Here is a 24,751-nt window from a genome sequence, read left to right as displayed (position 1 = left end):
CGCTGCCCCGGCCCAGCATCCGGACTACAAATCCCAAGAACCTCCGCGGCGGGCAAACCCCGCCCCCCCGGGCATGGACCAATAGGAAGCGTTTCTGCGAGGGGCGGAGCGAGGGGCAGCCAATGGGGTTCGGGATCCTGCTGCTTTTCCCCGCCAGCCCCGGCGCCGCCTTGCGCTGCGGTTCCCCGCGCCCTGTGAGGGGAAGGGCCGGACCCGCACCCCACCCCCACCCGCACCCACCGCCGTGCTCCTCACGCCCGCACCTTTCACCTGCCGGGAGCTCCGGGTCCCTACCCGGCTGGGCGGGTGCTGACACCCAGCAGCAGCAGCAGAAGCAGAGCCTCTCTCTCTCTCTGCCTCCTCCTGTGCGGGGCTGCCGGGGGTGCGGGGCGCTGGGCAGCAGCAACCCGAGTGCTGCCCTGCCCCGGGGATGGAGGCTCCTCACGGCTCTGTGTGCTGGGGCTGGGGCAGGGCTGGCACCAAGCCTGCCTCGGGGCACTGTCACCAAGGGGACTCCCGGGAGGGCCTGGGCAGGGTGCTGAGGGGCAGCTGCAGGGGGGCTGCAGAGAACCAGGGGCTGTGCCCCCCACCAGCCTCACGCTGGTCCCCGGGCTCTGCTGGTCCCTGATCCGCTGCTCCTCGCCTCTTGGGGCTGTGTGGCTCCTGGGGGGTCTGGTCCTGGTTCTGCTGTGCTGTGCTGCTCCCCTGCGGCACCTCCCAGGGGTGCGGTGTCTCTGGAACCCATCTCAGCAGAAACCGATCCCGTCTGCTGCTCTCTGCAGGATCAATAAGCAGCTCTCCCAGCGCAGGGAAGCACGGTGCTCCTCCCCTGGGGGCAGGCAGGGAAGGGGAGTGCGGGGGTGCCAGCCTGGGTGTTCTCCTGGATCCCAGCAGCCATGGCCTGTGCCCCCCTGCAGGGAAGGGCTCTCTGGGGCTGCTGCAACCCCCTTGGGCAGAGGGTGTTGTGTGCTCCAGCCCAGGCAGGCTGGGTGCCAGGCAGGGCTGCAGGGTGCTCCGCGGCACTGCCCTGCCTGTGACTTTGGGGGGCAGATCCAGACCCAGCTCCTCAGCATCCACAGGGAGTGATTTCCCCTCCACTGCACCTGGAAGATGGTGGGTCTGGGCTCTCTGGGGTCAGCACTGCCCACAAGAGCATGGTCTGCTTCATCCTCCTGGAAAGGGCTTCCCTCTGCCCTGCCTCCATCCTGCAGGGCTGCTGGTTCCTCTACACAACACCCTCTTTGCAGGGAGGTGCTCATGGAAATGGTGGTGGCTTGTTTTCCCAGGCCTCTGGGGCTAATTCCAAACACTGCCCCATCCCTCAGCTGAGAAAAAAAACCTGTGCAAGACTGTCCAGCCTGAGGATTTTAAGACTCACTGAAAAAGCTCCTTCTGACACATCTCCACATGCTAGGACAGGAGTTGTGGGATGTGGCAGGCAGCAGGGGGATGCTCAGGCATCCAGCCTTGTTCCTGGTCTGTGAGTGGGAGGAAAGGGGAGAGAGTCAGGGCTGTAAGGGAAGAGAAGGCAGCAAGGCACAGCACGTGTTAAATATCTTTATCAAGTCCATCTTATTTACATGGATACAGAATCACTTTACAGACAGTGTCATCAGGAGGCAACGCGTGCTTTAATTCAGCAAATTAAGGAGGGCAAGACTGTGACCTGTCCTGAGAACTGGTCAGTCTGTGGGCTGGAGGGACCTGCACGGTGTCATTACCAACAGGGCTACAGTAACCATGGAAATGCTCACTGTAAGAGCTCAACTCCCCCTGGCAGGAGTGATCCACTTCACTTTGTGTTCTCACAGGTGTAGAACAAAACTCTGACCATTCATTTATGCTTGGGGGTTGCACTAATGTAATAAAAACTTTGTCCCAAACTGGCAAAGGGCTCGGTGATAAACTTACACCCCTTCAGAAGCTGACAGCATTTGTGTGGTAACTGGGGTTAATTTGGGGAGGGAGGAGGGAAACCTGAGGCAAAGTGCAGATTCCATCACTGCTCTTTGTGCAGGAAATCAGCAGGACTAAGAAACCCCAGGGCAGCTGGGCTCTGACCAGTCCCAGCCACAGGGAGACTTCCCACTCAGAGATGTGCTGGGGAGCCAGGAGGGCTGCCATGAAGACAGGGCCAAAACCCAGTGACCCACTGGGCCTCCTGGGATGGAGCTAAGGAGGTGACATTTATCAAGTACATCTTGCATTCAGCAGGGCACCTGAGGGAGCAGCAGCCACGTCGGGCTCCATAGAGCAAACTGCTCCACTCTGAGCTGGAAGGACAAGTTTTATTTCACATTTTCACTATCTGGGATTCTAAATAATATTTCCACTCTAATTTTTGCCACATAAGCTTCCAGCAGCCATAGGACCTGTGGAGCACCCTGGAGAGGGAGCTGCATTCCTGCAAAGGTGGCATTTTCCTTCGTTACCATGTGCTGGGACAGCAGAGGGGTTTGGCATCCTGATGACTGTTGGCGCCTCAGTGTTTTGTCACCTCTCCAGCTGGGATTCTCTCCGTGCTGCTGACTGACCTTCTTCACTCTCCAGAGCCTGCTGCCAGAAAGATTCACCCCAGCTGCAAAGGCGAGGAGCTGCTGCTGGCTCTTAGTTTCCAGTAGAACGCTTCCCTGGGGTGGAAACCAGAGAGAAGTGGAACATTTCCTGACAGAAAGGGCCTGAGGTTTGGGGGCACAAGCAGCACATTGCTGCCTGGCACCCTCAGGCTGTGTCAGCCCTGCAGAGGGGGTGAGTTTGAAGCTGTGGTGACAGAAGGCTGAGTCCCTGGAACCCCAGTTCCCAGCTCTCCCTCCCAGCAAGGCAGCACCCACTGAACAGCACCCAGGACACTGACACCTCTGTGTGGCAGGGGCTTTGCTGTGCTCTACAACAAAGAATGATTCCTCCCTGGTGCTGTAAGGCCCTGGCAGGGGCCAACCCCTGCCTCCCAGCACACCTGGGCTTTGCCATGGCAGCAGAACAGCTCCCAGCTCTGCCAGACAATGGGAACACCCTCATGCTCTGAATTAAGTACAACAAGGAAGCAACCAGGGCTGCAGGGGAGGCCAGTGACCTCCCTGAAGATGTATCCAGCATTTTTGCTGCTTTTTTGTTGCAGCAACAATGCAATTTATTCCCTACCCCTTTGCTGCAGGTGACAGGGGACAGCTAGGGCTCTTCACACCACTGGCTGGAAGGCCTGAGGCTAAGTGAGAAGCAATGCTGGGCTTCTGCTGCTCCCACCTCCCAAGTTCTGCATGGTGTGGGGGAAAGACAAGGATGAAAACACAAGAGGCCTCCTACCTCGGATGGGGTGTCAGGAGCTAAACATTTTCTTAAGTTTGGAAAGGAATCCCTCCTTGTTCTCCTCAGCCTCAGGCCTATCCCCGCCTGTGCCAGCTCTAGCCTTGGCCCTGCCACCTGCACACAAACAGCACAGGGCTATGGTCAGACACATCTCCCACAGCAGCCAGCACCCTGACAAAGTGAGAGGGTTATTTCACGTGGGGAATGGCAAAGGCAGATGGGTTTGCCAGCATCATCCTGCAGTGAGCTATGGCACTGGACCACTTGCAGTGGAAGCACAGGAGAGCTCAGACCCCAGGAGGAAAAAAGACACCCGTGAGCCCAGGTATCACCAGTCCTTTCCCCTCTTCCCTGGCAAGGGAACTCCTGTGCTGCACAACCACAGTCAGGGACCCCACAGACTTTGGAAACAAGGACTTGGAACTGAGAGCCTGCTGCTGAAACCAAGCTGTCAGCTTGACCATGGCCTTCACAGAAACACCCCACGACACTGCTGGGCCCTGAATCAATCTGCCCAATTCCTGTTCCACAGGGTGACCCTTTAGAGCAAAGCAAAACCTAACAGGAGCCTGCCTCAAGGAATCCTCAAACAGGATCATGGAAAAAATGAACTGGTTGCCTTTTTCATTCCAGCCCAAGTATTTCAGAACAAGTGTCCAGATAAGGAATCTTACTGACAACAATGAACATAATTTTCCTGTATAAATAGCTCCTTGGGTTTTGTCCCTCTGGAAGTAGCTACAGCAAGAACAAAGGACACCTCTTTGCTAATCTTTCTCTACAGTAAAACCTTCATTAACAAGATCCCTGAATCCTCCTCAGGCTTTCTTTGTGCACAGAGAACACAGACTCTGGTCCTCCCCCCGCTGACTACCAAGCTCAGACTGATGCAATGGTGTGAAACACTGAGGCAGAACACCCCTCCAGACACTCTGGGTGTTTCTGCTTCCAAGAGCAAGGACATGCTTTCAGCAGCAGCCTGACTCTACACTGTGAGCCTCTGGCACCAGTTTTAAACCACCTTGCTGTTTAATCATGATAAAAACTGGCAGGTTTACTTTTTAGAAAACAAATCTGAAGAGCATTTTTTTTTTCTTTCTGCACATCAATGTCTTTAAAAAGCTGTAATGCAAGTTTTGTGCTTAGAGACCACTCCCCTTCTCCTCAAGGCTGACCTTTAATGCTCACTCTCAGCAGGGAAGACACTGCTCCTGTGCTCATGCACTATAAAACATGACACTGCTGAACCTCTGGCACCAAAACCCTCAGCTTCAGCCTCCATTCCTCAGGCTTTGGAATGTGTAGCAGAAGGGACAGGAGTCCTGGAATCATTTAGCAGCTTTGGAAGACTCTCACCTCTGCCTAGCTGTAAGCAGTCATAAATGCCCTTCTTTTTGTTTCAATCATAAAAATCCAACCAGCTTTAACAAGTTCATTGTCTCCACACAAGCAGAGAAAAATGTTTTCCAGCAGCACAAGGCACAGCTTGTTGCCTCACTGCTCTATCATGTTTTTGGTTGAGCTGATACCAGTGCCACATACCTCACCCCTGAGACTTCAAACACCTGACTGCTCACTCAGAATTCCTGACCTGGGGATGAAAGAGGAACCTCACAAAGCTCCCAGCTGACTTGGCTCCCTGCATCAAGCTGGATGCTGTGTCAGCTGGAGCCACCACTCAGCACCGATGGACACTCCAACCCCAGAGCATGGCTCTGAGCAGCCCTGACTGCAGCACTTCCCTTCTGCTCTTCAGGAGAAACCCCTCCACTGCAGTCAGAAGCCCAGCTGATCAGCTCACACAGAAAACTGGCCCGAAACACACTTTTTTCCTAACTCTGCTACAAAACCAGGTTTCTGCTGGCAGGGGTGTAGAAGCAGGGAACAGAAACATTCATCACCACCACCCCGAGGCTCACCACGATTTGCCAGGCCCAAGACCTGCTCTGTACTCATCTGCCTGGCACGTCTCCAGGTGAAGCTTTCTGGCAGAGCCACCTCCTTGCTTTGTGGTGCAGCCTGCTAACATCACACTAAGGCTGTTTCTGATAGAACATGCTTGGCAGGCTGTGTCTCAAGGAGACCTTGGCTCACCTTCCACCCCAGGACCCCTCTGCACTCCCACCCCAGGTCCCTGGGGAAGGAGCAGTGACTGGCAGTGCTCACCTGATGCTGTGTTTGTCACCCCATTCACCGTGCCCTCCACATCTGCCTCGTCCTCAGCGTAGCTCATCATTAAGGCTCTCTGGCGATCTGTCAGCCTCCTGCAGGGCCAACACAGAGCTGGGGACAGAGCTACACACACACCTCCCCAGACCCCTCCAGCAGCACAGCAGGAGCAGCCACTGGAAGCAGAAGATTCATGCACCAGGCATACACTGGGAGTCCCTCCCGTGCTCTTAAAAGGAGCAATAAGGAATAAGCCTCAGAGGCAGAGAAATGACCCACTGAATTTCACCAAACTGCAGTGAAAAACAGTGCTGAGAGCTGCCAGAGAACACACGTCTGGTGGGCAGGCCTCAGGAAACCAGCTCCCTTTCCATAATACAAAGTTTCCTTCACCACAGGAGCAGGGGGTGGCCAAGCAGCCTGAAAAGCACCTGCCAAGGACTTCAGTTCCTTCAAGCTGTAGGTGTGAGAGCACAGAGGTGCTGTAAGTCAAACACTAAACTAATGCAGCCAGGATCTAGACAGAACTGCAGACAGCCTGGCAAAGAACTGCTTCTGCATTTCCAGGGTTTAGGAGTTTTAGAGCTGGGTTCCCAAATGGTATTATCAAAAAAAAGCCTACCTCACATTAGAACTGGAAGCAGAGTGAGATATGAATTAACCCAATGAAGCTGTGAGGACTTTTCACAAAGTCAGAACAACATCTTTTCCAAAAAGCTCAATATTTCACAAAAACTTACTGAGGAACTCTTATCTTTATGTGAATGTAGTGGTCTCCATAGCCATAGCTGTTAACTTTGGGAATGCCCTTCCCACTCAGTCGAATCTTCTGGTCTGGCTGAATACCAGGAGGTATCTACAAACACAGGGAGTCAGGTTTAATACTCAAGTTTAACTATTTATATAGTAATTCTGTGTCTACAGTAACTACTAACTTCTTCAGCAAGTTTCAAAATAGGATGAGAGAGATCTGTTACCTTTGTGTATTAGGACACGTTCAGAAGCTGTCAGTAATGACTGAAAAGCTTCTAAAGGAAGGAGTAAAGAACCTGGCAGTGAAGAACCTGGCCCAGTCTGTTGCCCTGCATGGGATTTCTCCATCAACCCACCCAGCCCTGCCCTTCCCTCTCCCTGCTCAGCCACAGGAAAGGAGATGTGACCGAGCAAGGTCACACCAAGCAGGTCACAAACTACCTGATGCTCAGGCCTGAACAAGTCTGAAAGTCAGTGCTGCAAACCCCAGGAGATTTGCACTTCTGCAGCAAAACAGCAGTGCCTGCTGTTCCCCACGGATTTATGCCCAAGATCTTCCATAAAATGGAACTTACCGTGATATTGATTGTCTCATACAAGCCTTGACATCTGGCTGTGCCTCCCAGAACAGCCTGTGCTATTGAAACGAGGAGATCCGAATGGATATCTGCTCCATTTCTTCTGAACACAGAACTTTTTTGAACCTAAAACACAGGCAGTTCCAAAGAGAAGTGAGCACATCAGCACAAAGTGTTCTCACACTGCTTGGAAGGGTCTCAGAAGGAAACACATGAGAATTGCTGCAGTCAGCCCCTTTGCTGTGCCCACACTGCATGGCTGAGAAGTTTAACTGAATGTTCAGTCTTTTAGAAAAACACAGATTGTGACAGAACCATAACTGGCCAGAGGCTTAGGAGGATCCCTGCTTCCCATCCCACCAGCTCCCTCCCCTAATCCTGTAGAAGTTCTCAGTGTTTGATTCCATGGAGCAGTGAAGGTGCTGTCCTGTCCCACACCACCAACAGGGAAATGCCAGAAGAGGAAACCAGCACCTCAGGAGCAGTCTCACAAGCTGGGGGAGAATTCAATCCTCCTCCTGCACCACAACAAAGGGTGCTAAAGAGAAGTTTTCTCCTCGACAGAGGTGCACATGGCTGGAGAAGAGGATCCCAGTGACAAAACGTGTGGCAGCACTTAGGCTGTGTCTGCAGGAGGGCAGGTGATCAGCCAGCCCCTCGTGGGCATCCCCACAGCCCTCCTCAGCACTCCCACCACTGCAGCAGGGGCCTCCTCCACATTCCCAAGTCAAAACAGCATCAAGAACCCATTCTGCATTTTGATCCCAGCTGCCCTAAGGGCCTCATCCTGGAGCAAGCAGCACAATTCTTGATGAGCAGACTTGCTGTGCACCACTTGTTACAATGCAGCTCTCCTGCTATTCCAACAAAGTTCATGGGGATCATATTGCCTCAGCTGTTCCAAAGGATCACTTGCTCTTCCTCCCTGGCCCCCCTGTTCAGACTTTCCCAGGCAGTTGCACAAGGAACAAGTGACCAACTTAAATAACAACAACAACCACCGAGGTAACAACACTCACCCTGAATGTAATGAAAATTTCTTTCCTCCCCACAGGCATCCGAACTGTCTGCCCGTCCTCAACACCTGCAGTCAGAAAAAAAAAGGGGGAATGTTGCCTTGCCTTACAGTTCATGTTCTACTTCAATACCAACAGCTTTTCTCTTCAAGATCCCTCACCATCCCCAAAGCTGGGCACCACAGCAGCACCTGAGGCACAAGACCTGCCATGGGCAGCACAGTGACAACCCCGAAGGAGCTGTGAGAGGAGATGTCAGCACACGTTTACACCCCTGAGGAGATCACTACACACCAAGCAGGGTTCTTACTTCAGTCCCTCAGGGACTCTAGTGAAATGAAATGAATCAGACTGAGGAACACTGGGCAGCCTTCACAAGTTACAGGCTGCTCACTTAGGGAGATCCCCAGGAAGCAAATCTTCAGCCCCACCACTCATTTAATCCTCTCTGGTGAGGAAGGCCATCAGCACTCTTATCTGAGCCAAGCTGTCACGATTCCCACCCTCCCCCAGAAGCTTCATCAAGGACAAACAAACGACCCAAAGCAACGAAACCTTTTGAGTTTCACTCTTCAAAAGCCACCTAGAATGATCCATGCAAGAAGCACAACCTCAGCTCAGGAAGGGCAAACCAGACATTAATACTGATGACCTGAAAGTTCCTCTCATTACTAACCCTTCCAATTGCCAAGCTACCACCCTGCATTGCTCTGAAGGTAACTCCTCAGCAGCCAAACTCCTCACATTGCTCTCCCACAGGCACCTGGCAGGGACCACGCTGCGGAGGGCTGTGCCTTGCCCTTGGCTGAGTGGAACCACACAACTACATTAATTGAACAGAGAGCAGCACACAAGTGACACCACTCACCAGCTGGCACAGGAACCACCACATGCTTCTTCTGTTTGGTTTGCCCTGTCCCTCGACACACCACGCAGGGGGTGGTTATGATGGTGCCACGGCCACCGCAGCGCCGGCACGTCGAGCGCATGACGAAAGGGCCCGTGTTTATTGTCTCCTGACAGAGAGAACACGGGGGGTGAAAATATCTGGTACCAGGATGATGCTTTTTCACTGCCCTAGAACACTGCCCGGGCCTGGCCCAGCACCATCTGAGTCTCTCTGACTGCACGTGCAACCTGGCAGGACTGTGATGTCCTCGAGCAAAGGGTGGAGCAGAAGACTGGCTCCGGAACCCAAGGAGGACACTTGCTGGTGAGAAGCTGCTGCAGACTCACCTGCCATCACAAGCTGAGTGACACTGAAAACTGCAAACATCTGCATTTTGAGGAATCAAGGACAAATTCCTAGCATGGATTATTACCAGGGTCCAGGAAAACATTCTGGAGGCTGAACTGTGAAAGCCACCCAGCAGATGGGAGCATGTGAGGAAGCAGTGGGAAGAGCCTGCTCTGACCAGCTCCCTGTTGTGCTCAGAAAGGCAGCTCTGGCCACTGGCTGGCTGCTGGGACCCATCTGGTTTCCACCCATGTGTGGAAACAAAGCCTGAAGCTAAATCATAGGATTACAAAATGGTTTGGGTTGGAAGGGACCTTTAAAGCTCATTTAGCCCAAGCACCCTGCAGTGAGCAGGGACATGTTCAACTAGATCAGTTTGCTCAGAGCCCTGTCCAACCTGATCTGGAATGTTTCCAGGGATCTCCCAGCTCTCTGGGCAACCCAGGCCAGCATTTCACCACCTTCATTGTAATAAATTTCTTCCTAATATCTAGCCTAAAAATCTTTAAGGTTAGCCCTGCTAAAATGTCTGTCCCCATCTTTCTTACAGAATCAGAATTAACAAGCCCCTTTAATACTGAAAAGCTGCAATAAGGTCTCCCCAGGGCCTTCTCTTCTCCAGGCTGAACGACCCCAACTCCCTCAGCCTCTCCTCATCACAGAGATGTTCATTTCTTTACTTACTGTAAGTAGCATTTCAAGTAGCATTCTTCTTATTTCAAGAATACCCTTCAGCTATCACCTTCCTCCTCCTTCCACCCCTCAATTCAAAGCATCCCATTTAATGCCCAAGTCATGTCAGAACTATTACACAAATACAGTGTTCTGGCTCTGTGGAACCAGATGATCCAGCCCTGAAGGACAGTGCTCTGAGCTGGGCAGAGCACTTACTTTAAGGCAAAGAAAATCTTCCTAGCTGTCCTGGTTACTAAAGTAATTTTTCCTTTTTATCATTACTGTTTCCTTAAAGCTGTGTAGTTCAGTTCCCAACCCACCAGTCTCTCTCCCTTATTCTTTCTCCTTTCTTTACCAGGGAGGGGCAGAGGATTAATAGAGAGCATCTGGTGTTGGGTTTAATTGCTGGGACAGTGTTAAACCCTGACACTAATGCAGGATAAGCTGATGATTTTAGAATTTTTCCCTGCAGAAGGGACTGACTTGCCCCAACAAGGAAAGAGATCAGAGCCTCTGCCTGCAGGAGCCCTCACCATGCCAGTGCCATTGCAGTAGTGGCAGCGCTGAGCACTGGTACCGGGTTCGTGTCCTTTGCCATCGCACCGCTCGCAGGAGTCGTTGATGTTCACCACAATCTCCTTGTTAACACCTTTTGCAGCTTGGGTGAAGGTCAGTTCCATGATGTACTGCATGGGAAACAGGGACATGGATCCACAGCCAAGTTATCAAACAATACATCCAGGTAACAGAGAGGTAGGAACGGGCGGATGCACAGCTCACTCAGAGGGTTTGCCTCAGCTGAGGGAGGAATGGTTGGTCTCACAGAAATAAAGAAATGGGTAGGAGGGATTAGCAGACATTACAGGAATTATGAGCACACCAGTCTGGTTGAGTAGTTGTGTAGCAAAATGAGATTTGTAAATAGTAAAGAAGGGAGTGAAAATAGAAGCCCAGAGTGGTTTTCCCCTCACAGGAAAACTTCTCCTCTTTCTGAAGGTCTTGTTGAAGGGGAATGCAGCAACAGGTGAAGGTGAAAACCTTTAAGCCCTGGGACAGCATCTGCTCTTCCTCTGTAAATTCATTACTTACCAAGGGAAGTCATCAGCAAAGATGACTGCACAAAATGGGAAATTCAGTTTATAACAAAAAGGTCATTTTTAGGGAAGACAGAACACCAAGTGTTACTGAAGCCCCGAACCAACACTTTCAATGTGTAAAAGAGCACTTAGCTACAGTACAAAGGGCAAGACAGAGGCTTTGCTTTATTATGGGCTCCACTGCAAAATTAAGGCAATTAAGTCTGAAAAATTAAGGCAATTAAGCAGACAAACCTGACGCTGGAAGGCTTGCTTTATGGCTAAAGGTATTTTGTGGGTTTTAGCATTACATATTAAAGCAGAGCTATGCAAATGAAGGTAGAGCAGACAAGATTCCTCTACAATAACAGAACTGTCTGGTGTTGGTGAACACCAGGTGAAATTGCTGGAGTCCAGAAGAAGTGTCCTGTCTGGACAACATATCCACATGGCTCATCACAAACTCATGGCTCTTCTACCCATAGAAGGGCACACGCACGTGCTGACATTCCCAGAAGCAAATTCTTTGCCTAAGCTCCCTCCCAGAGAAATCTGTGACAGACTCGTGCCCTTCTCCAGACCCAGTGTGCTCTTCACTGCCCGTTTTCATTTCATTAACTCAGAAAACAAACGCATCTCCTACCTCCTGTGGCTGGTCAAAGACATTCTGAAAATCACCGAAAGAGGATCCTGAAAACTCTCCGAAGATTTTTCTGAAAAGCTCTTCGGGGTCAATGGATGGGCCACTGCTCCAGTACTGCCTCCCCGAGCCAGCGCCAGCACCAGCACCAGCGCCAGCGCCAGCACCAGGTTCAAAACTGGCGGTGCCGTACGCGTCGTATTGCTTCCGTTTCACCTCGTCACTCAGCACCTGGGAGGGAGAACAACAGTGTCCCCAGGAGCCTGCACAGACCCCGGGCAGCCCCACAGCCTGCAGAGGTTTCCTGGGAGAGGGCAAGGCTGCTCGGGTTACCCCCTCACCCCTCTTCTCAGCCCCTCATGTTACCAGGAGCTGTCAGCAGCTCCTTCCCTGGGACCGCTCGGCTCCTCAGCAGGAAAACGACAAGAATCTGACTCAGTCATTGTCAGCAAGAACAACTTAAAGTACATAAGCTGGTGAGGAGAGTGCTGGGGGGAATCTGAAAACCCCTGGAGGCTGAGAAATCAGCACAGCAGAAATTCTGAGGAAGCAGAAGAGCAGGAAGCACTGGGGCTGGGTGCAGCAGAGCAGCAGGTGCCTGTGTCTCAGCCAGGTTTGTTTGTTTCTCTAAGCTGAGAGTCAACTCCCAACCAAGTGACCACAGCACCTGCACCAGCCACTAAGAAAAAGCACCAGTTCACACAGCCCAAAACACACCCAGATAAATCGGATCCCAGGGCTCACTGCTTTCCTGGGGACACCACTGGGACAGGGACAGGGCACACCCAATGCACAAGAAATTAAAAAATACTCAGGGTTTTACAGGAAATGCACATTTCTAGCCTCCAATCTTTCCTCCTTTTCATGACAATAAAATCCTGCTTATTACCTCATAGGCTTCTGCCAGCTGAGAGAACTTCTCTTTAGCTTTAGGGTCATCCTTATTTGTATCAGGGTGGTATTTCTTTGCCAGCTAAACGACATAAATTCAAAGATTAGAGACAAAGCAGTTTAGTATATCTCACACACCAGGGAAGACACACCAGGCAAGGCTTGGCCCTCACTGCCTGTATTTTAGGGAACATTTAGGAAACATCAGGCCTTCTCTTTCCATTTTCATCCCGATGTAAGGGACGTAGAGAAGCTGTTTCCGAACCTCTCAGCAACCCCAGGACCTCCTGGGCAGAGACCCGAGATGCCAGCTGAGGCCGGGCCCCACTTTTGAAGGGATCCCCACACCCACCAGCTGATCCCCACCCCACGACCTCCCCTTGTCTCCCGTGGGTCCAAACCCCGCCATCCCACAGGGGGTTTTGTTCCGTGCCCGAGCAGAGGCCGTGGGCAGCAGCTACGGCCGTGGGCACCCAGAGAGTCTGCCTCGGCCCGGGTCCCTCCCGGAGGGTCTGCCCCGGGCCGTGTCGCCCCGGCAGGACGTGCCTGGTAATAGGCCTTCTTGATCTCCTTCTGCGTGGCGTTGCGGGGCACCCCCAGCACTTGGTAATAGTCCTCCTTGGCGCGGGACACGGAGCTGGTGTGGAAGGAGGCGGCGGCAACGCGCTTCGTCCCTGCGGGAGAGGAGGGCAGAGGGCCGGGGGTGAGGGCAGGAAGCGGGGCACCGCCGGGGGAACGGGCCCGACCCCGCTGCTCGTCCCGGCCCCGCTGAGGCCCCGGCCCCGCTCACCCGCGGCGCAGAGCCCGGCGCAGAGCGGGAGGAGGCGTCGGGCCGAAGCCGCGGGAGGAGGCGGCGGGAGGCTGAGCCCCCGCAGCAGCCACAGCAGCGGCAGCCGCCGCTCGCCCAGCCCGCGGCTCCTCAGCACGGCGGCGGCTGCGGCGGCGGCCCCGACCCTGCGCGACCAACCCCCGCCCGCCATCTTGGGACGAGCGCCTGTCTGCGCATGCGCCGCCGCCGGGGGGAGAGGCAGTGCGCGTGCGCGGGACCGGGGCCACCGCCCCGGCAGCCACGTGCCCCCGGTGCGCATGCGCTGTGCGGAGAGGCGGCCCCGGGAGGGGGGACGGGGGAACGGGGGAACGGGGGAAGGGCTGCGGTGGGGCAGCTTGGGGAGATGGGATCCCCCGCACACGGTCATCGTGTCCCCACCCCACATCCACCGGCCTTGGGAAGCCGCTGCTCCCCGGGGCTGCGGTGCTCGGGGCCGCGCCGCCGCCTGGGCGGGTGGCACATCCCAGGGAAAGGGAAAGGGCGAGGCTGTGCGGAGCACGGAGCGGCTGCGGGAGGGTCCAGAGCTGGAGCTCTCCTCTGGAGCGGAGGAGAAGCGATGCCAAGCCCCGTTCCCTGCCGCCCGAGGGCCGGGGGGACGTGTCGGGTCCTGCGCCCACCCCCGGGGCAGCCCCGGGCGGCGGGACGGAGAGCTGGGCTCCACCGGCCGAGCGCGGTGGTCTCGGATCCATCCCGCTCTGCTCCCCCCTTCCCAGCACCCGTCTGTCACGGAGGTGTCTGCTCACCGGGGAGGGGACGAAGCCGCTGCCCCCGCGGGGCTGGCAGCTCCCCCCGGTATCCGCATCCTCGGTGCGGGTGACACGGGGGTGGGTGCACTGGGCGGGCACCTGCGGCTCTGGCGGCCCCGAACGCCAGCGGGAGGCCGGGAGGGTCCCGCCGCCCCCATGGGTGGGGATGCTCCGACGCCGGGCTCAGCCCCAGGGCAGGGATGCTCGGGGAGGGGTCTCTGTCCCCATCACCGTCCCCTCGCCGGGGCTTGGGACCGGGTGGGGCGTGTCCCGCGACGAGGGGCGTGGTCCCGGTGAAGGGCGTGGCCCCGGGGCAGGCGGAGCGGCGGGGCTGAGCTGGGCTCGGTGCGGCGCGGCCCGAGCACCATGAACCGCTTCAAGGCGTCCAAGTTCCGGCACACGGAGGCTCGGCTGCCCCGCAGGGAGGTGAGCGCCGCGGGACCCTCCCGCCGGCCGGTACCGGGAGGTGCGGGGGCGGCTGGGCCGGGGTTCCTGGCGGGCAGGGACAGGACCAGCCCCGCGGCAGCGGTGGGGCGTCCCGGGGGTGCCGGTATGGCGGGGCTGTGCCCGAGTTCCCCGCCCGGTGCTTGGCCCTGGGGTGGCACCGCCGGTACGGCCGGGCTGTGCCCGGTGCCCGGCCCCAGGGAGGAAGCATCTCCCGGGTGGCTCCTCCGTGGCAGCCGCCGCTCCCCGCCCCAGCGTCCGCGGAGGCTCCGGTGTGGAGTCCCAGCCCACTGCCCGCCCGGGGAACCTGCTCCGGTGCAACCGGTGCCATCGGCTCGGGTTACCGTCCCCACGGTGTCTGTGCCCCTCCTGCCACCAGGCCTTGGCTGGGCGCGGCTGGCGCAGGCGGATCGCAGTCCCGGCTCGGTACCTCCCCGGGCAGCTCTGCCTCGCCCGGACCAGCTGAGGATGGGTGCACCCCAGGGGTGAAGCGCTGGGCACCCCACTGCTGCGGGGAAAAACGGAGCCCTGGGGCCCCGCAGGATGGTGCCTGCAGAGCTGGGCACTGCCATGCCCGGGCAGATCTGGGGGGTCTCACCCCACAGATAACCATCCCCAGCCATGCTGAGCATCGTGATCCACCTCGGTGGGTGGGGAGGTGCTGGGTTAGGGGGGGTTGTGCTGGGGCAATTGCATCAGGGAGAATTTCCAGGACGTGGAACCCTCCCAGGGCTCCCCGAGCCAGCCAGTGCAGGAGCACCAGGGAGCAGTGTGTGCTACAGGTGCTCTTGTCACCAGTGTTGCTGGGATGGCTCACAGGTACAGGGAGCTGGTGCTCTTCAGCATGAGCCTTCTGGCCAGAAGCTCCTTCTGGCTCAGGCTAGGTGGGTGATGCTGCTAAAAGCCACTCTGCCTTGCTGCTTTGGAAAAGAACTGGGGGGCCGTGGGGCCACTAAAATGTTCCTCTCCCAGGTGTTGCATTTCAGTGCTCTCCTTCCCTGTAGCATCCTGGCCAAGCTCTCCCAGGGCCAGGCTGGTCCATCTGGTGCTCCCCTGCCTCCACAGGCCCAGTGAGCACCCAGAACATCCCCAGGCTTCAGCTGTGGGAGGGGGCACAGGGATGCCATGGGGCCTGGCCTCAAGCATCCTGCTGTCCCTGCAGTGTTCCAGCCTGGGGACATCTGCAGAGCAGGTGGCAAGTCACCGAAATCTCAGCTGGCTGCCAGTAGTCTCCCCAGGGAGTGTGGGTGTCTGTGAAGTGTGGGTGCTGTGTACCTGGCTGAGGGGGTTTATGGCATCCTCTGGACAGGGATGTCCCTGTCACCACGTCCCTGGTGTGTGTTCCTGTGTTGGGGGAGCTCTGAGGGACACCAAGGGACAGCGTGTCCTCACTCCACTGTGCAAGAGGTGTCTGCTCTGCCTCCCACAGCCTGCTCCAGGCTCAGCACTCAGGAGGTGCCCTTTCCCAGAGGCATTTCCCATTGGGGTGTGAAAAGTGTACCCAGGAAGCCTGGCTGCACCACCCAGCTCTGTGGGGCAGGAGGTGGAAGGTGGATGTTGTGTCTCCAAACCTGTCTCAGGTGTCACAGCAGGAAACACTGTTGGTGTCCCAGGCAGAGCAGAGCAGAGCAGCTTGGTTATGGGGGTGGAGGCAGACACTTGACCTGTCTGGGTCAGGAAGCACAGTGTAAGCACCACGGATCAGGTGTGAGTCCCTTCTCCTCTTCATGCCTGCAGGGCTCTGCTGGCAGAGGTGCCCTGGGAGCCTGCAGCTTGTTTTGGGGCTGTAGCCAGGATGGTGCCACATGCTTTACCCACTGCTTCCTGCACTCTCCCACCTGCATGCAGGAATGTTGTGGGGCTGGGAGGGACCAGCTCAGTGGCCTCTCTGCAAAACCTCACTGCAGGGATCCTGTGTGATACCCCCAGCTGCTGGGGGCCAGATGTGGTTGGTGACCACGCTCCCTGAGAGACCAGTGATGGGGTGCAGGTTGTGGGTCTCTTCCTCCTGGGTCTTGGTGACCCTCCAGACCTTTTCCCCATCCCTGCTGTGGCCCCCAGCTTGCCTGCTGGGTGCAGGGAGAGGAACCTTCCTTCAGCAGGAGAAGGGTTAAGGGGTCTGTCACTGAGCAGGCTGCTGTGACAAGGACCAGAGGAAGTGCTGCAGGAAGTGCTGCTCTCTGTCAGGCCTCCAGAGGAAGCTGTGCAAGAAGAGGAAGCCTGGGGAAGCAAGAAGAGGAAACTCAGTCCTTTTAGGGGCTGTGCAGACAGCTCCCTTCCCAAAAAGGGCTCTGCAGGGCATCCACTGCTCCAGCCACCTGCACCGGTGGCTGCCATAAAACACCCATCTTTGCTCCAGGGTTGGACCTGGCCCTGGCTGTGCCACTGGTGGCCCCTTGGGGCCGGGTGTCTGTCACATGCAGATTGTCCCTGTGCCCACAGGGTGCACTGCTGGGCCCTGGAGGAGGTTGGGGTTTGGAGCTGTAATGAAGTTGCTTGTCTGTGTATAAAGCATTTACCTGCCTCAGTCAGCCTCAGCCTGATCTCATGGTGCTTCCCAGCCCAACAGCCTTTGTCCCATCCCGAATTCCCTCATACCAGTTTATGGCAAAGTCCCCTGAGCCCTTCCCACCATGGGAGAGCCCAGGGCCGGGACAGTTCTGGGGAGAGGCAGTGCAGGGAGCTGGGATGCTCCTGTCTCCTGTTGATGGCAGAGCCCTGGCAAGGAGCTGTGCTGTCCTGTGGGGACCATAAGCAATAGGGATGGGGCCCTGTGAAGTGCCTCTGGCATGATCCCCTTGCTACCAGCAGCCTTCAGGTGGTGCCAGGTCCACCAGTGTGGGAGATGCACTGGGGCTGAGTCTCCAGCACACTCTGCAATGCTCTGCTCTCTCCAGCTGTGGGGCTGGCCTCCTCCTAGACACAGACTTTTCCTGACATGGCTTTTCCCACTCCATCCCAGGCTTGGATTGGGGGCATCCGTGCTGGCTCCATCACGTCCTGTGGGAACCAGCTGAAGGCCAGCAGCTCCTGGATTGCCTTCAGTGCTGAGGCTGCAGGTGAGGCACCAGGGCACAGGTACCAAGGCTGGGGTGGGATGAAATTGCTCTTGTGGTCTTTGTGGGGCTGGTTGCTGGGTCAGCCCCAGCAGGAGGCATGAGGGTCAGTGGATGAACCTTTCCTCAAGTTCCCCCAAAGGTGCTGACAGTCCTATCCCTTTTGGCTTGCCTTGCACAGTTGGGTGCTTCCCCCACTCCATGTCATAGGGTCCTGGGAGCATGGTGTGGGTGATGGAGTGGCTGGTGATCTGGTGCTGTGTCCTCTCCTGCAGGTGTCCTGGGCATCGTGCCACTGGGGTGTGAGGATGGAGGCAAGAGGACTGTGTCTCAGCTCTGCTGCCACTCAGGTGAGCTGGGTGTCTACCAGACCCAGTCTGGGTGGTTCTGTGCTTCCACTGTGCTCTGCTCTGGGACACCAAGGAGTTGGGTACCACTTTCCAGATTCTCTGGAGGAGTCTGGCCCAGTGTGGGCTCTGTGGAGGAGCTCTGATGCTGAGTCCCAACCCTGGATGCTGTGTCAGGCTGTGTTTCCCAGGGGAGGCACTGGGGGAGCTACTGGAGTCCCCAGGGACCTTTGCTCATGGGTAGGGTGACCCTGACAAGGCTCACTTGTGTGTGAGGCACAGGCTGAGTGCAGCCACGTGGTGCTCTGCCCGGCTGGGCTTTTGCTAAGGAACAGACTCATAGAATCACAGTCACAGATTGGTTTTGGTTGGAGGGACCTTAAAGCTCATCCAGTTCCAACCCTCTGCCATGGTCAGGGACACCTCCCATCCAACCTGCCCTGAGACACTGCCAGGGAGGGGGCAGACAAAACTCTGGGCAACCTGGCAGGGTCTCACTACCCTCACAGCAAATAACTTCTTTCCAGTGTCCAACCTAAGTCTCCTATCTTCCATTTTAAAACCTTTCTCCCTCATCCCATCCCTCCAGGCCCTTGTCAAGAGTTCTTCCCCAGCTTTCCTGGAGCCCCTTCAGGCACTGGAGAGTGCTCTAAGGTCTCCCTGCAGCCTTCTCTTCCCCAGGATGAACAATTCCAACTCCCTCAGCCTCTCTCCACCGGATAAGTGCTCCAGCCTTTGGATCCTCTACCTGACCCTCCAGCTGATCCATGACCCTTTGTCTCTTGAGCTGCAGCTCCTGCTGGTGCTCCTGTTCTAGCACACCCTGTCCTTATTACTCACTGCACACCCCAGTGTTCCCCGTACACCCAGTATCAGGCTGGCAGAGGAGCTGGGATGGCATCACCATGGGTGCACCCAGAGACTGGAGGCACAGGCCAGGCTGGCAGCCCAGGGCAGCTCTGCTGTGGGCAGAGGAATACGTGTGGCAGAGACAAGGGCTCTGTCTCCTGCCTGGGCACAGGGACAGAGTGCTGGGGGGGCTGGGGTACCCCCCTGCAGGTGTTGGGGCAGCAGTGCCAGCCAGGGGGGGCACCAACCACCCCTTCCCCAAAGAAATTGGACTGGAGCAGCCATCCTGGAGCCAGTCCCAGTGCCACCTTCCTGCATTGGCTGTGTGCTCAGAGCTGCTCCCCAGGAGCCCTGGGGGGTACACGGGGGGCTGGCCCGGCATTAACAGCTTCCTAACCAGATTTAGCACCAGCCCTTTGAAGCTGGATCAACGCCTCCGAAGCGGGGCAGGGATTTGATTCTCCTCCCCGGGCAGCTGAGCGAGCTGCTCGCTTTTTCGTGCCTCCCGGGCCTGTTCCTCCGCAGTCTCCTGGAAGCAGAGCAGTACACAGTGACCTACTTTCCCAGCGTGCCAAATGCATCCGAGGGGCTGGTGCCGAGGCTGCCATCCTCCCCCCAGCCTGCTGCCGGCATGCTGGGCACAAAGGGAGCCTTGTTACCAGCACTGTTCCTGCTCCTGACTCTGCCTCCTGGCGATGTCCCTCCTGAAATCCTCCAAAGCTGGGTGGGGAGGGGTTAAACAGCGAGAGGCGGTTGTGCTGTGCTGCCCTTCGGGGCTCCTGTCCCTCCTGTCCCCTCCTGTGAGACCCTGACCCATGGAGGGGCTCGGGTCCAGCAGCAGAGGCTGAACTGCTCCAAAATGCCTCGGCAGGGCTGGGTCTGACCCTGCTGCCTGCCCCTGCCCGCACAGGGATGGGTGTGTGTGGAAGGAGCCTGAGGCTGGGGAAGAGCCGAGGTGGGCAGGGAAGGTGAGGACAAACCACCGCCCTTCTCCTTCCAGATGTGGTGACAGATTTTGACTTCTCCCCCTTTGATCAGCTCCTGCTGGCTACGGGCTCTGCTGATGAGATGGTGAGTGCTCAGATCCAGGGATCCCAAGGGGGCACCCCATGTCTGTAGGATTCACTGGGGAGATGAAGCCAGAGTGATGGGAATAAGAGGAGCCTGGGGAGGAGGGTGCCAGCCCCGGGGAGTGGTGTGGGATGTCCCCAGGTTGGGGGGGACAGGGCAAATGGTGTCAGCCAGGGATCATCCCTCTCCTCCCTGGGATGCCAGCAGCTCTGATCCCACCAAGCTGCCGTGAGGGGCACCTGGTCTCCTCCAGGACCAAAGCCTGGAAAAGCAGTAGCACAGCTGGAGGACTGACCTGCCTCTCCCTGGGGTGCAGGTGAAGGTGTGGCGCCTGCCCCAGGGCAGCCAGGACATGCCAAGCATGGCGGGGCTGACACTGGGGCCCGTGGGCTGCCCGGTGGATGTGCTGCAGTTCCACCCCACGGGGGACGGTGTCCTGGCCAGCGGCGCGGGGAAAGGAGTCACCCTCTGGGACCTGGGGCAGCAGCAGCCTCTGACAGGTAGGCATGGCTGTGCCTCCACATCCTGCCTGTGCTGTCAGGCTCCGCCAGGCTTGGGTCGGGACCTTGATGTCACCCAGCTGGTGTCACGGGTGGGTTTTTGGGCAGAGAACACTGTAGCCCTCGGTGCATCTGCACCAGATGCCCTGTGCTGTGACACAGGGGTCTGAAAGGCTCCTGGGCTGCCCAGGGTGTCTGTAGTAGCTTGGGAGGGGTCCCCTGGGTGGCAGGTCCCTCTCTCTGGGTGTCCTGGGGTGTGAGCAGACACGGGTGCTGTGATGGTGACCAGCCTTGCCCGGACCTCAGAGAACCCCTGAGGGGAGGAGGCTGGGCAGCAGCACAGGGCGGGGAGGGTTCCGGGTGGCTTTCCCTTGGGGCTGAGCTGCCAGCAGCACGGACATGGCAGCATCCCGGTGGGTCTCCAGCCCTTCAGAACAACCGGATCTTGTCCCGTGGGAAGCGCTTGGCTGGTCACGGGTGGGCAAGAGATGGCTCCTGCCCTTCCTGCTCCCTGAGCCTGCTTTCCTCCCGCAGCCCTGGGCTCCCACCCGGACCAGCTGCAGAGCCTCTCCTGGAAGCCAGACGGCCGCTTGCTCGGCACCTCCTGCAAGGTGAGCGCCCTGTGCCGTGACCTCCCCGCCATGGCCCTGCTGTCTGCACCCCGCTCTGGGGCTGGTGGTGCTCCTGTTTTGAGGGGGGAAAGGGCAGAAATGGGGTCAGGGAGCGGTGAGGATGATGGCAGCACTAGATGGCGCCTGCGGCTCGCAGCCGGGAGCCATGGAAGAGAGCATGGAGGGGAGAGCTGCATGGAGGGGAGAGCTGCATGGAGGGGAGAGCTGCATGGAGGGGAGAGCTGCATGGAGGAGAGAGCTGCATGGAGGGGAGAGCTGCATGGAGGGCTGCAGGGCAGGGAGCAGGGCAGGGAGCAGAGCAGGGCAGGCAGCATGGCAGGCAGGCCTGCAGGGAGGAGAAGGGTGGATGCTGAGCGAGCAGACCCAAGCAAGCTGCCCAGCCATGCAGAGGGGTCTGGAGAGCAGTCAGCACCCCTGTGCCAAGGCTGGCAGAGCAGTGGTGCCCAAGATGGAGCACGGAGGCTGTCTGACAGCACAGGCTCCACCCGTGGGCTGAGCCCAGTGTTGGAGACCCACGCTGAGCGAGCAGGCTGAGTGTGGTGGCTGAGACCCCATGGGCTGTGGGTCAGCCCCTGAGCCCTGCCGTGCACCCCTCCCCAAGGCCTGCAGCACCCCATGCTGTGCCCTGTGGTTCTGGCTGGCACTCCCCAGATGTCACCCTGGCAGCAAGGCTGGCACTGGGGACCACCCAGCTGCCCCTGCACCTCTTTCCAAGGGGCAGCCCATGGTTTCTTGGGCTGTGGGGGGCAGGGGGGATGCTGGGGTATGCTGACAGGGTGTCATCTCCAGCCCTGGCTCTGTTTTGGAGGGTTCCCTCATCTCTGGGAGCGGTTTTGAGGGTGTCAGGGTGTGAGTGAGGCTGTGGTGGGATGGGAGGTTTGCCCCTACCCCTGATGTGGGGCAAGACCTGTGGTACACTGTAAACCATCCTGCAGGCAGAAGAGTGATGGGCAGGAAGGAGTGGGGCTGCTAGCCTTCTGCCTAGTGCAGCCTGACATCCTGCTGGCCCTGGGGTCCTCAACCACCCCCCTCTGGTTTTGTTTTATCTCAACAGGACAAGAAACTGCGAATCTTTGACCCCAGAGCCAGCCCAGCTGCCTCCCAGGTACTGTCCCTGCCGGCTGTGCTGTGTGACAATGTGCAGGCAGCCCTGCCTGACCGGGGTGCCTGCTCTCTGACATGGGGTGGCCTGGGTACCCCCAAACTGTGCCAGCCCTGGCTGGCTCCGAGCTCCCAGGCTGTGCTGGAGCTGAGCAAAAGGCTCTTGGGGACAAGGACCTGCCAAGGGTGAGGGCTGGGCAGCTGGATCTGCACAGCTCAGCAAATAACAGCGATTAGGAAATAAGTAGAGGACTTAAGCCTTGACGTCGAGTTTTAACAGCCTCCTATTAGAGGTTTCCTGTGGCTTGGGGGCTCTGGCTGCTGGCAGCTGATGGCTCTGGCCACAGACAGGGCTGGAAGGCTTTGGGAGGGGTTGGATGCAGCGGGGAGCAGGGCAGGATGGCTGCAGACTGCTCTGCTGCTCCTTGTGCCTCTTCCACTGCCAGCATGCCCGGGGGCTCAGGAGGGTGATGGCCTCGGGTGCCTCTGCTCGGGCACAGCGTCACCCCAGGCACTGACACTGCACCAGGACTCTCCTGAGATGCTGAGCTCCCTGTAAGGTCCTTAGGTGCTTTCTGCAGGCACAAGCTGTGCCCAGGCCCTTCAGGCAGCCTCATAAATACCCCACCACAATATATACATATAAATCCAGTGGTTACATGTGTGAGCAAGCTGGGGCAAAGTGCTCTCAGCCCTCAGGCAGTCCTGTGATGCTCCCCTGCTCCACGTGCCTCTCGGCATGGCTGGAAGGTACCAGTCCCTGCTCCCAAATTCATCCTGCACCCATGGCCCCAGGCGTTCTTCCCCCTCTTCTCCCCCTGCCAGACCTGTCAGCTTCTCTGACTGCCTTTCCATGGAGCTGCGAGCACGATGGGCTCCAGCCAAGCCTTCTGGGGAGGGTGGGCTCTGTCTCGCTGAGCTATTAAAAATAACGTGTGACTGATGGTGGCTGTTCAAAGCAGGCAGCTCACTTCCCCCCACTGCTGTCTGATCCAGCCCAGGGCCGGCGCTCGGGGTTTGCCAAGAGAAATATGCACCTTCAGTGCCACAGCCCCGACCCTGGCCGGCTGAGAATTGATGAAGATGTTTAGTCTTGGAGATGTACTATGCTGAAGGGGAAAACTTGAAAATGCCATAAATCCTCTGGAAGTTAGCACGGGGCTTGCTTAGCCAAGAGGAATAACACTCCTGTGCTTTGTTTTTTCTTTTTTCCCTGTTGCTGGAGGGCTGGGTTACTTGGAAAAGCTCCTCTGCCCCAGGCCAGCAGAGTTACAAAACCGGGTGATGCTGGGGCTGCTGAGCAGTGCCAGCACCTCGCCAGCTCCTGGCTCTGAAGTCACCCAGGGGGTTTTTCAGAGTGGTGAGCCAGGTGAGCAGCATGATGGGTTTCCCAGCCGGGCTGGCCCCTCCAGCACCTCGGGCTGGGTTTCCCTTGCAGCAGGCGAAGGGCTGGGACTCAGCATCACCGCCAGCTCACCCCGCTCCCTTTGCAGCCCACGGTGCTGAAGCCGGCCCCAGCAGAGGGCTGCTCCTCAGGCTGCTTTCCTTAATTTGCCAAGCCTGCCTCATTAAACCCGTTCCTTTTTTTAGAGCAAGAGGAAAGGATGGGAAGGAGCTAAAATAAGAGCTGGGGGAGCAGGGAGGAGGGGTCGCTGCCGTTGTACTGTGATGGCTGACGGTGCTCTGGGGTCTCGCAGAGCCAGCAGGCATGGGGCTGGGGACTGAGGAGGAATGGGGAGGAGGGAGCACTCCTCCCTCCCAGCTCCAGGGCCAGGCAAACGGGCTGCCTGCACCCTCGGCCATGCCCTCCGTGGGGGCCTGACCCCACCATTCCTGGCTACATCCGTGGCAGCTATTTTGAGCACGTCCCAGCAGCAGCAGGAGTGTGTGACGCAGCGAACGCAGCGTGGCCGGGGTCTGGCTGACCCCACAGGTTGCTGATAGACACTCAAGGCCACCATGTCCCTTGGGAGAGCAGTGGCCTCACCCTGCTATGCCTCCAGCCCCTCGTTGCTGTGTCTGGGCTGTAGCAGGGAGGTGCATCCACAGCTTCCCCTCTGCAAGCCTTAGGGCTGGACTTGTGCCCTTTGCCTGCCCAGTGTGCCATCATGGGCCACCTAAACTTGCCTTGGAGCTGCCAGGGCCACTGTCCTTCTGGAGCAGTGCTGTGAATCCCATCCTCTGCCTCGTCCCCTCCCAAGGCAGTGCTGCCCAGCTGCAGCCCCCCTTGCTGGTGGTCGCCCTCCTTGCCTTGACCCTCTTGCTGGAAGGGCCTCGCATCCTTTCCTTCCCACCTTCAGCTGGGTCCTGGCTCCACGCTGCTCCACTCCCACCCCGTGTTCCTCCCACATCCCCTTGGGCTGCATCCCGCACCAGCTGTGGCCCCTCAGGCCTGGGGGTCAGGGTGTTGAGGGGGATTGGGGCACCAGGAGGATGCCCACACCCTGGGCAGTGCAGGGCAGGGTTTCCATGGGGTCCTGAGGTGGCACCTCTGCTGCCCTGCTCCCCTGACCTCCCTCCCCATCCAAAAACATGCATTTCTTGGGCACGTGCCCTCAAAACCATCTCCTAATTGGGGTGTGCAATCACAAACACTCTGGAAAGAGAGGAGTTGTCTGGCAGGGGCAGAAAGCTGCTGGATATGGGGGGATAGTGGGCAACACGTGAGCCGGTGCCCCGGTTTGGTGTGGCAGAGCCGGACCCGGCACCACCCCAGGCTGGGGCTGGCGGGTGGCATCTTCCTCCCCACCCAGGGCACCGAGCATCTGGCCAGCACCTTCTCCCCCCGAGAACCGGGGCCGGGGCGCTGCCGGTGTGTGGGACGCCGGGGAGGAG

The 24,751-nt window shown here is 57.7% G+C and overlaps 2 protein-coding genes across 4 annotated transcripts in view; one reads left to right on the top strand and one right to left on the bottom strand.

The window, feature by feature from the left end:
- Positions 1-1,543: 1,543 nt before the first annotated feature.
- On the bottom strand, positions 1,544-13,337 carry DNAJA3 (DnaJ heat shock protein family (Hsp40) member A3). 2 transcript variants are annotated; one of them, XM_030459756.1, is made up of 12 exons: positions 13,132-13,331; positions 12,888-13,015; positions 12,340-12,423; positions 11,454-11,681; positions 10,268-10,420; positions 8,691-8,838; positions 7,826-7,890; positions 6,804-6,932; positions 6,216-6,331; positions 5,473-5,570; positions 3,304-3,420; positions 1,544-2,630 (listed from the first exon to the last, which is right to left on the bottom strand). In XM_030459756.1, exons 1-11 carry the CDS (start codon positions 13,319-13,321, stop codon positions 3,317-3,319), a joined length of 1,443 nt encoding a protein of 480 aa, XP_030315616.1. In that variant the 5' UTR covers positions 13,322-13,331; the 3' UTR covers positions 1,544-2,630; positions 3,304-3,316. The 2 variants fall into 2 exon arrangements, with proteins under 2 accessions (XP_030315616.1, XP_030315617.1); XM_030459757.1 differs by lacking the exon at positions 3,304-3,420 and having other exon boundaries at positions 13,132-13,337.
- Positions 13,338-14,226: 889 nt separating this feature from the next.
- LOC103531127 (coronin-7) overlaps positions 14,227-24,751 on the top strand; it is a 34,576-nt gene continuing 24,051 nt past the window's right edge. Inside the window, exons 1-7 of one of the 2 annotated variants that reach the window (XM_030459510.1) lie at positions 14,227-14,342; positions 17,323-17,419; positions 17,692-17,766; positions 19,613-19,683; positions 20,000-20,183; positions 20,718-20,794; positions 21,870-21,920. In XM_030459510.1, coding sequence (XP_030315370.1) covers positions 14,283-14,342; positions 17,323-17,419; positions 17,692-17,766; positions 19,613-19,683; positions 20,000-20,183; positions 20,718-20,794; positions 21,870-21,920 — 615 coding nt within the window. In that variant the 5' untranslated portion in view covers positions 14,227-14,282. The remainder of the gene's footprint in view (positions 14,343-17,322; positions 17,420-17,691; positions 17,767-19,612; positions 19,684-19,999; positions 20,184-20,717; positions 20,795-21,869; positions 21,921-24,751) is intronic. The other variant, XM_030459511.1, reaches the window with a different exon arrangement.

The sequence above is a fragment of the Calypte anna genome, chromosome 14 (genome assembly GCF_003957555.1).
Source record: "Calypte anna isolate BGI_N300 chromosome 14, bCalAnn1_v1.p, whole genome shotgun sequence".
NCBI lineage: Eukaryota > Metazoa > Chordata > Aves > Apodiformes > Trochilidae > Calypte > Calypte anna.
The sequence above is the reverse complement of the archived record's forward strand: the minus strand, read 5'-3'. Positions and strand labels throughout refer to the sequence as shown.

Excerpts from the sequence above, each read along its gene's own strand:
- DNAJA3 (XM_030459756.1), bottom strand. The coding sequence starts at position 13,321 with ATGGCGGGCGGGGGTTGGTCGCGCAGGGTCGGGGCCGCCGCCGCAGCC. Across the intron at positions 13,016-13,131 it reads CGCCGGGCTCTGCGCCGCGG|GGACGAAGCGCGTTGCCGCC; the intron begins GTGAGCGGGGCC and ends CCTCTCCCGCAG. Across the intron at positions 12,424-12,887 it reads TCAAGAAGGCCTATTACCAG|CTGGCAAAGAAATACCACCC; the intron begins GCACGTCCTGCC and ends TATGTCGTTTAG.